Below are 13,673 nucleotides of genomic sequence, written 5' to 3' on the forward strand. Positions count from 1 at the left end.
TGCTTCCGCCGTTTTTTCTTCAAGATTTGAGGCTTCAATGAAACAAATTAGTTACACATGTATCATTCAAAATATTTTCCATGGCTGGCCACTACTTTCTCCCATCTTTCAGGCAGTGTATGAATCTCGCGTTGAAAAAATTGTTCGTCTTTTGAAGTGATCCACGAATCAATCCAATTTGTGACTTCTTCATGAGATCGGTAGTGTTGGTCAGCCAGGCCATTTGCCGTTGATCTAAACAGGTGATAGTCAGAGGGAGCAGTGTCTGTAGAATATGGCGGGTGGGGTGGGACTTCCTATTTTAACACTTCCAAGTATGTTTTGACCCCTTTTGCAATGTGGGGTCAAGCATTGTCATGCTGCAAAATAAGTTTATCGTGCTTCTCGCTGTATTGTGACCGTTTGTCTTTTGATTCTCTACTCAAACGCATTAATTGCTTTTGGTAATGAGCACCTGAGATTGTTTCACTTGGTTTTAACACCTCATAGTACACGACGCCAAGCTGGTCCCACCAAATACAGAGCACGATCTTGGAGCCGTGAATATTCGGTTTGGCTGTCGACATGGAAGCATGGCCAGGATATTCCCATGATTTTTTGCATATAGAGTTATCGTAATGAACCCATTTTTCGTCCCCAGTCACAATGTGATGCAGAGATCCCTTCTGTTTTTGCCTCTGAAGCAATTGTTCACAAACACCGTTCACGTCTCTTGGTTTCAGCTCACATGGGACGCAAGTTCCTTCTTTCTGAATCATGCCCATAGCCTTCAGACATTTTGAAATGGCCTGCTGTGTCACTCCCACTAATCATGCCAATTCTTGAATTTGACACGAGTCTTCAGTCAGCAATGTCTCCAATTCTGCATCTTTGAAAACATTCTCTCTTCCAACACTATGCCACTCTACGACATTAAAATCACCATTCTTGAAGCGTTGAAACCACTTACAATGCATTCTTTCACTAATAGTGTTCTTACTATACGTACTTGAGAGCATTTAATTAGGCTCAGCCGCTGTTTTCTTAATATTGAAACAAGACAGTAACAACTCCCTCAAATGACTATAATGAGACTCGTAAGCCACATTTTCAATCAAGAACAACTTTATGATGCAGACACAAATAGACTAATGTTTGAATGAGGTTATGTTGACTGAGGTCCAAGCTAACTGCCCGATATGTGCGATTTGTTTCTTTCAGTTCCTACTTACTGTTGTTGCCACCTATTGGCAAATGGCAGAAGCAAAGTTGTACACTTCATAAAAACTTCATTTGTGGGCATCATCTTTCAGCAACCCTGCCCACAGTGGTTCTAGAGAACATTGTGCTGGATGCACTAATGTTAAAATGAGCAAGCAATTTAAGAAGTCATCAAAATATGTAGGAAAAAAAAGCCGGAAATTCATAGAGCAGCAGCAATATGGTACCAGGAAATTAAACAAAAAGTACATGGGGCAATTAGTGTAAGATATGACCTAAACAAACTGTGAATAAAAGCTAAATTACATGCTCACCCCTGGAAAGCAGTAACAACTACCGCAAATGACTAGAATTAGACTCGTAAGCCACACAACCCAGAAGTAGTGTATGAGGTCAATAGTAATGTTACTGCAGATACTATGAGCTACAAATGCAAGTACTGTAAAGCCCCTAAGTGCCAGGGACAGGCTCCCAGAATATGCTGCTGTGCTGGCAAGGAGCAGCTCCGATCCTTTGAACCTGTGCCTGAATCTATTTATATCCTTATGGATGGGCACCCAGTGCATGTCTGTTTCATAAACCACATTTGAAACTACCACGTATGCTTCCAGATGACATCACTTGGTGCCAAGCAAATTACAGAATGCAGTTTCATGCCAACTTTTAAGGTTTGAGGTCAAGTGTGTCATTTGATAGGAAGTCTGTTACTGAAACATAAACAGACAGTTTCTTCAAATATATTTTATGGGCGAGGACCAAATAGAAGTACATTTGAGATACAGCAACTTTGCTGGTGTGAAACAAACATTAGTGAAATCTTTACAAAGTGTGTTGCACAATGTCAGCAACTACATAAACACCTGAAAATAGCTGTAGAAAAGATTCCTTGAACATGTAAGGAATCTGAAGTTGTGATTTATGCATTAAGAAAACCCAGTGATACTTATTGTGGTTGCTTTAATGCACTAATGAGGCAGTGCTGGTGATGAGACATTGTCCTCCAGAACTTTGACCATAGATTGTGGAATATCGGTAAAGCCCATCCATCGTACAGCACTCTAAATAACCGTTGATGTTTTTTCATGGCAAAGGTGGGTAGTCTATAGAGTAGCCCGTTAGAGCTTGAGACCAAATGGCCTCTCAAAAAGACTGTTTCTGCCATAAATTTCTGCTCTTACCATAAAATACTTAGAAAAGGAGAGGACAATCACCTAATGTATTGAAGGTCTTTATTAAGGCGATATTTAGTAGACATATACTAAAACAGAAATATAGAAGGGATATACATGTAGATAACAGTTGACTGGTACCTTACAACCCTGCACTTTTACATGCCTTCAGTACTCATATTAACATTGAGTACTGCAACTCTGTCAAATCTATTATTTACATTTGTAAATATGTAAATAAGGGTAGTGATCAGACCAAATTTTCCTTAGAAAACCAGAAAGATGGGGTAAAATTGTATGGAAGTGGCCATTAAATCAGCAATTCTAAAGCAGTTTGGAGAATGTTGGCCTTTTCTATTAATGAGAGATATCCTACAGTCACCCCATCTCTCTGTCTGCCTTGAAAAATAGTCAGTATGTTTACTTTACATCTGGAAAGATGACTGAAATGATCAACAACCCGCAACAGACTACACTACTGCCCTTCGTAGAATTGACCAATTTGCAATAACTGCATGAGGTTCGAAGTACAACATGTTTTTCTGACCCACCACCCCATGTTTCAAAGTGCCTGCAAAGCTTTTGGTTTGGTGGAGGATGACAAGCATTGGAATTCTGCACTGAGAGAAGCTGAACTGTGTGATTCACCATTTGAACTAAGAGAGAGATTCAGTGATGTTAGTATTCCGTTAACTCTCTGATCTGCTGAATCTCTGGGAAAAGTTTAATTTGTTGGAAGACTTCATTCACCAAATTGAGGAAAATTTGCATAGTGCGGCAGAAAATATTTTTAACAACTTATACAATAAATGTCAGGTACAGATTGAGGCTGGAGTGTTGGCTGTGGGAGGTCATACTTTACCACAGTATGACTTCCTGAACCAAAATAGCATGAAGTAGTCTTGTAGAATATAGATTATCGAAGGAAAATAAACTATGACACAAATGCTTTGGTGCCTGTAGTCTCAGATAGCATAAATTCCCTAACAGTTGTGCACCCATCTGGTTGTTGTGAAGTGTTAAATAGTGTTAAATCACATTTGGGTCAATTATTTTTCCTGCCTGCTCCCAGAGGACTGGGTCACCTTTTTTAATAAACTTATTTCTAGCAAAAATAAGAATTGATTGGGGCATTGCTTTAGCTATGGCATCTTCTGGTATTGCTGCCACGCTGTTGGAATTCGTGAGACTGCTCACTCTGCCTATAAATACCCTCTCACTCTCATCAAAGTTGAAACACCTGTGTGCAATATCCCTAGACAGAGTAATATGGCTGAAGCTCTCCAGGAGTGTAAATTTATCCTGTGATGTGAGGGTATCATGGCCCACAAAGGTAGATTTGCAGCACTTAATAAAACTTTGGAAGACATCAGAGGTGATGATTGTGTGGGGTGGAGTTACTTGCTGTTGGCAGGGGACCTAAGGCAGACTCTTCATGTTGTGCATAGAGGAACTCAACTTGACAAGGTTGGGGCATGCATAAAATCTTTGCACCTGTGGCACTGTCTCTAAAGAAAAATATGAGAGTCTATGTAAAGGACAATCTGTGCCTGAATATTTTCTGAACTCCTACTGAAAATACGGAACATAAATTATCCCAAGTCTTCCATAGAGTCAGTCTGTGGTCTTGCTGTGTGAATGGGCCATACTAACACCCAAGAACAACTGGGCTGTCACTATTGATGACATACTGCATTGGAGGGTCAGGAATGGAATACAGTTCTATTGATTCAGTGTTGCAGACAGATGAAGCAGTTCACTATCCAATAGAATTCCTTAATAGCATTAAGCTACCTTGTTTTCCTTCTCATAAAATACTCCTGGATGTTTGTACACCTGACATGCTAGTGTGCATCTTCAGCTCACCTAAACTACATAAGGGTACTAGAGTAGGAGTAGCTGGTCTCCATAAAAAAAATTGTCAAGGCCACTGTGCTTACGAAATGTGCTGGAGATGAACTGATGTTCATACCTTGAATACCTCTTATTCCTTCTTACTGTTCATTTGAGATCAAGCGATTGTAATCCCATCTTAAAGTATGCTATGCGGTGAATGTTAAAAAATCTCAGGGCCGTTCATTAAAGGTGGCAAGTATTGACTTTGATTTGGGGGAGGATGGATGCTTCTCAAATGGGCAGTTCTATGTCACCTATTCAAGAGTCAATCCCAACAGCATCCTGGTGACTTTGGCACTAAACATTACAACTACTGGTGTGATATACAAATAAGTGCTTTAATAAATTCAATTATATTTTTAAAAAATATGCAAATCTTTTACAGAGAATCGTTTTATTAAATTTTAATACTGTGTCTGCATCTTAGTTTTTGTAGACTAGATACACTACGCAGTGTGTAGATTTACACATGGGCAATGGGTATTATAATATACATTTAGGTTTGAAGAAAGAAAAAAAGAAGAAGAAGAAGAAAAGAAAACTGTGCATACTGTACAGTCGACGTGAGCGAAGCAGCGGGTGCTAAGCTAGTTTATATTTGGTGCTTCAAAAGCTGTTTGTGAAGGAAACAGTGAATGAATAAACCATTACATTTTTTCCTAATATTTTTGTTAAATTAAATGATGTCATAAATGAGTCATAACAAAAGGAACAAACTGCAAATTTGGTATAATACTGCAGGCAGGACATCTTGTAAAATTAGATGTTTCTCAAAAATTTCTGTGCATTTTTCTTACAGAAAGTTTTACTGTCTAAGAAAACTTATTTATCATGATTGTATCTTCAGCTTCTAAATGCAGTTGCTTCATTTGTAACTTTAATTTGCTGCAGGTTAAGTGCCCCACCTCCTACTTATTTTCTTATGATATTATCAAAATTAAATTTCATTTGTATTTCTCTTTCAGCGAATGCATCAGTTTGAGTCGTGTAAGTCCAGCAATGAACAAGACAACTGTACACTGAAAAGTAGCAGATCAAATAATGAGAACCATACTAAATATGAAAGCTCTTTGCCCACAAAAATTGAAAAAATTAAACATTTGCCTCAGGGAGTGACAGACAATGCAGATTTTTCAAATGAATGTGACAGTGCTTTTAACATCATTGTAGATAATAATAATGGCAACTATGTATCAGTTCTTGAAGTGTGTCAAACACAAGATATTTCAAATAACACTAGAGATGGATCGAAGTATAAAAAAACTGAAAGACCTTGTTGGACTGAAAGAAACTGTGCTCCTGGTGCTACAGACAGTGACATAACACATGTACCTGACAATTTAGGCTGTATCAAACAAAACTCATCTCAGGAAACAAGTATGGGCCCTTCAGAAACTAGTGTGGAGGATTCTTGCCAATTTTCATTAGCAAAATTGTCTTTCAATCCGGAGATTTCCTCACATGTAAGAATGGATACAGAGACTGCACAAAGGAAACGTCCAGTACCAACTCCAAGAACTAAATCACTCAGTAACAGTTCCAGAACTATCAGTAATTCTGCACCCAAGTTACCTAGTGACCAGAGCCAGATCTACTCAACAGCAGTTACGGCTGATAAAGAAAATCTTAATGATTCACTACCAATTCCAATACTAGAAGAGGCAAATAGTTTTGGTTATGATAGCAGTGAAACTCCAGGTACTGATAAGGTGAAGAGTGCAGCACTGTTGAGAACTGAAGCCAAATGGAAGGTAAGTAATTAAAAACAGGTTCATAAGAAATCAGTTCCTCGCTTTTCTTTGGCACCAGTGCACTTGAAATTGCCTTGTTCATCAGCTCTTTCAGTGGCACTTACAGCACATATTGTAAATTACATTCACAGTCTCCTTAGTTTTTGAGGCTTTTTCTGTACATGAAATTAAGGTGTACAGTGCCCAATTTGACAACTGGTACACAAATGAAGCCATAATTCACAAGTAATTTCTGCATGTAAGCACACATGCACTATGCACGTGCATGCGCACACACACACACACACACACACACACACACACACACATACACACACATTGTTATTTGAAAAAGTTATACACATATTTAACTTTTTAATAGTGTAAGAGTATTAGTCATTGTGACAACAGTAAATTGAAATGACGTTGGAGTGTCTTTGATAAAATGCACACTGTGTAACAAGTGAAGTTGAGATGAGGAGGGAGGTGACTGGTGGGTGGGAGTGCAGCAAGAGTTTGGGATAAGAACTATATGACACCAGTGTGCCCAACGCGATGCAGATATGGAACTCGAAACTGGATTGTTTGGCTGTCACGAACAAGTGCTCTACTGATTGATCATCTAAGCACAACTCATGACCCGTCCTCATTGCTTTACTTCTGCCATTACCTCATCTCTACCTTTCCAAGTCCATGGAAAATTTCCCACACATCTTGTGGGACCAGCACCCCTGAAAGAAAAGATGTCATGCAGATACAGCTTAACCACAGCCTGGGGAATTGTTTACAGAATGAATTCTCAGTTGCAGCTGAGTGTGTTGACTTGAAACATTGCGACAGATTAAATGTATGCTGGACTGGAACTTAAACCTGAGACCTGTGCCTTTTGCAGCCAAATGCTGTACCAACTGAGCTATAAAAGCACTACTCACAAACTGCTTCATTTATTGACGTCCGCGAGTATTGCGTTTTCTATGTTCCAAATTACCCCGAAGCTCATCCAGTAGAGCACTTGCCCATGAAAGGCAATGGTCCCAGTTTAGAGTCCTGGTCCCATAAATAGTTTTAATCTTCTGGTAGTTTCAGATCAATACACACTCCACTGCTGAGTGAGCATTCAGTCTGGAAGTCTCGCACTTTTTGTCCAATAACTTCTGGTCCCTTTTTAAGGTTTGACTTCACACTTCCAAAATTCTAAGATGTGTGGGCCATTTGCAGAAGGATGGCTTACTTGGTGCACCAGATATCCATAATGTGATAAGATCTTCTGCACCTCTTATTGTCATGTCCCTGCAACTCGATTGTTTGGGTGAGGACACGTTCCAAGGTATGCCATTTTCTTCTGTTGTCCACTGTCCTCTTTTGCCCCCATGACAATATTGGTTTGCTCCAAACCCACTATCCAGCATGTAGCCAGTCCCATCGTGGTGGGAACATTGTGTACCCATTTGGTTTTGACCCCCTGACAACACAGGGATCACACTGCTGATGCTGAACTTCAAACTCCTCACATGTGCCAAGGAGTAGATGCCTGTCTTGTTGTGGCATCAGGAGTCCCACCAATGGCCATCATACCAGGCAGCCTTTGTTGTGGGTGCTGGTGACCGAATGGCACCAGCAGTCTCTAACAAGGGCAGGATAGACTATAATGCTGAGAAATATGACCCTAAATCATTCCCCTCCCTAGCTACACCTGGGAAAAACATATGCCTATGGAAAAGAGAGAGACTTATTCGGCAAGTATGCAGTGGAACAGATGAGGACTCCTTTCTTGATACAAAGCCTCTATTTTATGTTGAACACCTGGAGGAAAAGTTTGGGGAAGTGACAGCACTGTCCAAAATGCGCAATGGGTCAATCCTGATTCAGACGTCATCCCCAGCCCAGTCCCGGGCTTTACTCACCTGTGGCAAGCTGGGTGATATTCCCATTTCAGTCACTCCCCATAAAACCCTCAACATGGTCCATAAAATAAGTTTTCATCTTGGTCTCCTTTTGCAATTTTGCAATCCGACGATGAGCTATGTGCCAGTTTAGAATGACAGGTCATGCACTTCATCTGGTGTGTTTATAGAGAGCCTAAAGATAACAGGGTTGCCACCAGTGCATTTATCTTGGCCTTTCAGGGTTATTCGCAACCTGAAAAGATAAAGGTGATGGTGTACCACTGTGATGTAAAACCATATGTCCTTCCCCCTATTTGGAGCTTTAAGTGCTGGAAATTCGAAAAGTCTTCCTGGTGCAATTTGAGCACCACATGTAGAGATTGCATACGTCACTGCATCCGAATACTCCATGTATACCACCTCCTACCCGTGTCAACTGTGGGGAGCACCAATGCCCCTGCTCGCCAGACTGCACAGTGCTCCAAAAGTAGTGAAAAATTGAGTACAAGATCCTGGACGGGCTGTATTACCGCGAGGCTAAACTGAAACACAGAAGGATGAACCCTGCTTGATTGCTGTCATCTTAAGCTGGCGCAATGATGATGTTGCCCTTGTTGATGCCATTATGCTCCTTGTCTAAGCTTTCTACAGTGGGCCCTCAGGGCCGCGTATTTGCACACAAACACACACACAGAATTTCTAGCTTTCGCAACCGACGGCTGCTTCTTGAGGAAAGAGGGAAGGAGAGGGAAAGACGAAAGGATGTGGGTTTTAAGGGAGAGGGTAAGGAGTCATTCCAATCCCGGGAGCTGAAAGACTTACCTTAGGGGGAAAAAAGGACAGGTGTACACTGGCACACACACACATATCCATCCTCACATACACAGACACAAGCAGACATTTGTAAAGGCCTTTCGTCTTTCCCTCTCCTTCCCTCTTTCCTGAAGAAGCAGCCATCGGTTGCGAAAGCTAGAAATTCTGAGTGTGTGTTTGTGTGTTTTATTTATTGTGCCTGTCTACCGGTGCTTTCCCGCTTGGTAAGTCTTGGAATCTTTGTTTTTAATATATGTATATATATGTAAAGATTCCAAGACCTACCAAGCGGGAAAGCGCCGGTAGATAGGCACAATAAAAAAACACACACACAAAATTTCGAGCTTTCGCAACCGGCGGTTGCTTTGTCAGGAAAGAGGGAAGGAGAATGAAAGATGAAAGGATATGGGTTTTAAGGGACAGGGTAAGGAGTCATTCCAATCCCGGGAGCAGAAAGACTTACCTTAGGGGGAAAAAAGGATAGGTATATACTCGCGCGCGCACACACACACACACACACACACACACACACACACACACACACACACACACACACACACATATACAGACACAAGCCGATGTCTGCTTGTGTCTGTATATGTATGGATGGATATGTGTGTGTGTGTGTGTGTGTGTGTGTGTGTGTGTGTGTGTGTGTGTGTGTGTGTGCGCGCGCGAGTATATACCTATCCTTTTTTCCCCCTAAGGTAAGTCTTTCCGCTCCCGGGATTGGAATGACTCCTTACCATCTCCCTTAAAACCCACATCCTTTCATCTTTCCTTCTCCTTCCCTCTTTCCTGATGAAGCAACCGCCGGTTGCGAAAGCTCGAAATTTTGTGTGTGTGTTGTGTGTTTTTTTTATTGTGCCTATCGACCGGCACTTTCCCGCTTGGTAACTCTTGGAATCTTTGTTTTTAATATATTTTTTCCCATGTGGAATGTTTAGAATTTTATTTATGTATATGTATGTATATACTGATCCAGATTTGATCACGGAGCATCTTGTTGAGCATTGTGCTCACTCCTCTGCATCTGCGAATTACTGCCCTGCTTTTTGTCTCCTAAAACAGCAGGTGGAACGACACCACCTATGTTTTATTCCATGCAACCCTGAACCATATAGTGCTCTCTTCAGTGAGTGAGAATTTCTCAGTGCTCTTGCCACTTGGCCTGACACATCCCCTGGACCAGACCACATCCATTCCCAAATGATTAAACATCTGTCAGCAGATTACCAGCACCACCACTTTGCCGCCTTCAACCACATCTAGAGAGATGGCGAACTCACATCGCAATGGTATGAAAGTACCATCGTTCCATTGCTAAAACCTGGTAAGAACCTGCCAGATGTGGATAGCCATTATCCTATCAGCATCACCGACTTTATGTGAAATCTGCTCGAACGTATGGTGAACTGGCGGTTGTGTTGGCTCCCTGACTCTTGGGGCTGTCTGGCTCAGTCCCAGGGTGGTTTTCGCCATGGGCACTCCACCACCGACAACTTGGTCTACCTGGAGTCTGCCATCCAAATTGTCTTTTCCCTGTGTCAACATCTTATTGTTATCTGTCTTGACCTGAAAAAAGCCTATGTTACCAATTCTTATGACGACACCACATCCTTGGTATTCTGCACAAGTGAGGTCTCTGGGGGCCCACACCAGATTTTTATATGGAACTTTTTGTTGCTCCACATTTCAGAGTTCGAATTGGTGCTTTACACAGTTTGTCTGACATCCAAGAGAATTGTGGAGTTCGACTTGTGGCAGGAGCTTTCCAAACAAGCCCAGTAAACAGCCTTCCTGTGGAAGCTGATGTTCCTCCACCATGGATCAGGCAACAACAACTGCTTGTGAATTATACTGCCTCGCATCCATTCTCACTGTCCAAATTACTGTCTCCTTTCCCCTAAAATGGCGATCTGTCTCCCACAGTGGCAGCCCAGACAGGAATTCCAATTGCAGTCCGTGTCTGGTTGCTTCTTGCTGTACTCGACACTTTCCCCCTACCACCTTTCCGTGGATCCACTCATGTGCACCTCCACGGTCCACACCTCGACTGCAGCTTCATCTGGTTGTAATGTGAGGCCCAAAAGGCTGAATTCCACATGAGTCTCTTTGACAGCAATTTTTCTCTATTCTCAGTCAGTTCCAGGGCTTAGACATAGTTTACACCAATGGCTTGTTGGTCGATGGTCTCATCGGTTTCATTCACGCTCACACTGGACATACTGAACAGCACCCCTTGTCAGATGGCTGCAGTGTTCTCACTGCAGAGTTGGTAGCCATCTCTCGTGCTGTTAAGCATATCCACCTCTGCGCAGGTAAATCCGCTGTCATCTGTAGTGACTCCTTAAGCAGCAACCTAACAAGCTCTTGACCAGTGTTCCCCTTGCCAACCTTTGGTAATGACTGTCCATGAGTATCTTTATGTTCTCGGAAACAGTGGACGTTCATTGTCCTCTATTTGGACCCAAGGACATGTCGAGTCCTGGTCAGTGAACTTGGTGACATATTGGCCAAACAGGCTACCAGTAAACCAGCTTTGGAGACCCGCCCGCTAGAGACTGATCTCTGATTGGTCTGATGCCTTAAAGTTTTTGGAATCTGCGATATTGAATGGGACACACTCAGTACACCAAATAAACGTTTCATCAAGGAGACAACAAATCTGTGGCGGTCATCCATACGAGCCACTCGCAGGAACTCCATTGTCCTTTTCTGGCTCCACATTGGCCACATTTGTCTGTATCATGGTCACCTCCTCCATTGCAAGAACCCACCTCATTGTTGCTGTGGTTCCAACTTGACTGTCATCCATATCTCATTGGACTGCTCAATTTTAGCTGCTCTGCGGTAGGCTTTTAACCTTCCCACCACACACTGCCAATGATGTTGGGAGACAATGCCTCAATGGCTAATATAGCTTTATGTTTTATTTTAGATAGGATTTTTTATCACAAAATCTAAGATTGGGCGTCTGACCTTCTCTCCCATGCCTCCATCCTCCCTCCATTTTAACTCTTCCTCCCTCTTTCTTTGATGTTTGTTCATTTTGGTTTCATCTTTTCTGTATCTGGGTTCCTTTAGCCATGTCTTTTAGGTTGGATATTTTAGTGTGTTGCAAAGTGGCTGGCTCATACTTTTTTCTTCTTGAGATTAGTCAGCCAAGGCCATCTGCTATAATTATTATTATTATTATTATTATTATTATTATTACTATTATTAACTTCTACAGCTTTTTTCCTTTGAGTGCACATTCTCTTGCCACTTTCATTTTCTCTTTCAGTGTCTTTCCCAATAAGTTTTCCTCCTTTTGTTCTTCCCAGACTCTTTCGGTAAATGGTTTTACTCCACGATCTCTTTGAATGTGGAAAAAAGGACTGACGAATCTGTAGTTTGGTCCCTTTCTCTCCACTCCTTTGTACCCCCCTCTCTCAGCCTCCCTCCACATCCCTTTTACTCCATGCCTTACTCTTCCTTTTCGCTCATGCTCCATGTCCCTTCCATCTCACCCTCCTTTCGCATTCCCCAAAATTCCCCCAGCCATGTCTCTATTGCCACTGTCCCACCTCACACTCCATTCACTCCTCGTAAACTCAGTCTCCCATTATTTCCCCCTAAACTCATCCCTTCTTCAGTATAACCTCACCTACTCCTCCAATTAGCCTCCCCCTAGCACCACCACCCCCTAGTGCCATTACCCTCCTAGCTCCACTACCCACTCCCATCTTGTAGCCCCCGTTCCCCATCACATCATGCCTCCCCCCCCTTCCTCATTGCATCATCCCCCCCCCTTCCTTGTCAGCAACCCCTCCACATCGTGTCACCCTTCCCCATCACATCACCTCCCCCCTCCCCCATCCTCACCGCATCATCCCCCCCCCCTTCCTTGTCAGCAACCCCTCCACATCGTGTCACCCTTCCCCATCACATCACCTCCCGCCCCCCACCCCCCACCCCCCACCCTTGACAGCAGGATGAAATTCAGCCCCCAGGCTGTGGCTAAGCCATGTCTTCACAATATCCTTTCTTCCAGGGGTGCTAGTTCCGCAAGGTTTTCAGAAGAGCTTTTGTGAAGTTTGGAAGGTAGAAGACGAGGTATTGGCAGAACTGAAGCTGTGAGGATGCGTCGCAAGTTGTGCTTTGTTAGCTCAGTGGTAGAGCACTTGCCCACGAAAGGCAAAGGTCCCAAGTTCGAGTCTCGGTCTGGCACACAGTTTTAATCTGACAGGAAGTTTCACATCAATAACTTGTCTGATAATGTTACAGTTATTAATATACTGGGTGATTATAATTAAAGTTAAACTTTCAAAATGCTGTAGAAATAACAACGCTGGTGAGAATGATGCCAAATTTCAAAGGAAAATTATCGAAGGAGGGGCAAAATTTATGGCAGAAGAAAAAAAATTGTGTGAAAATTAATCAATAGATGGCACGGTATATGTCAGAATACGTCAAACACCTGTCATGCGCATGACCCATTGAAGTTGGTATAAACATGAAAGGTACACGGCTTTTCCTTCTTTCGAGTTTGCGACGTTTGCCATGACTGTCTCAATATAGGATCATGCTCTGCATGCAAAGCTGTATTGCAAGGATGATGACTGTGCACACATCACTCTGCAGAAGTTCCGGGCACTGAAGGGTTTGAAAAAAGGCATTGGTCTGATGACTGCCGTGGGTCTGGAGAAAATGATTCGGAAATTCAAAAAGATGGGTTCTTTTGGTGTGCAACCTGTTAGAGGGAGAAAACAAATTGATTCGACATCAGTGGAAGCTGTGGTCGCAGCAGTGCAGGAGGAGATGAGTTGCGGTGTGCAAATGTATATTGCATGAAGAATTGCCCGAACCTTGGACATAACCAGGAGCACGGTGCATAAAATCCTACAAAATATCCTTCTTTGCTATCCATACAAAATTACCCATGTGCACGAGTTGCTTTCTGTTGAACTGCCAGCAAGAAAGACCTTTGCTTTAGA

At 42.4% G+C, this 13,673-nt stretch overlaps 1 protein-coding gene across 10 annotated transcripts in view; it reads left to right on the forward strand.

Annotated features, from left to right (window-relative positions):
- Nucleotides 1-13,673, forward strand: part of LOC126266869 (uncharacterized) — a 128,391-nt gene that overhangs the window by 84,436 nt on the left and 30,282 nt on the right. For all 10 annotated transcript variants that reach the window (XM_049971494.1, XM_049971501.1, XM_049971495.1 and 7 more), the window contains one exon: nt 5,231-6,016. In XM_049971494.1, coding sequence (XP_049827451.1) covers nt 5,231-6,016 — 786 coding nt within the window. The remainder of the gene's footprint in view (nt 1-5,230; nt 6,017-13,673) is intronic.

This window comes from Schistocerca gregaria, chromosome 4 (genome assembly GCF_023897955.1).
Source record: "Schistocerca gregaria isolate iqSchGreg1 chromosome 4, iqSchGreg1.2, whole genome shotgun sequence".
In the NCBI taxonomy this organism is placed as follows: Eukaryota; Metazoa; Arthropoda; class Insecta; order Orthoptera; family Acrididae; genus Schistocerca; species Schistocerca gregaria.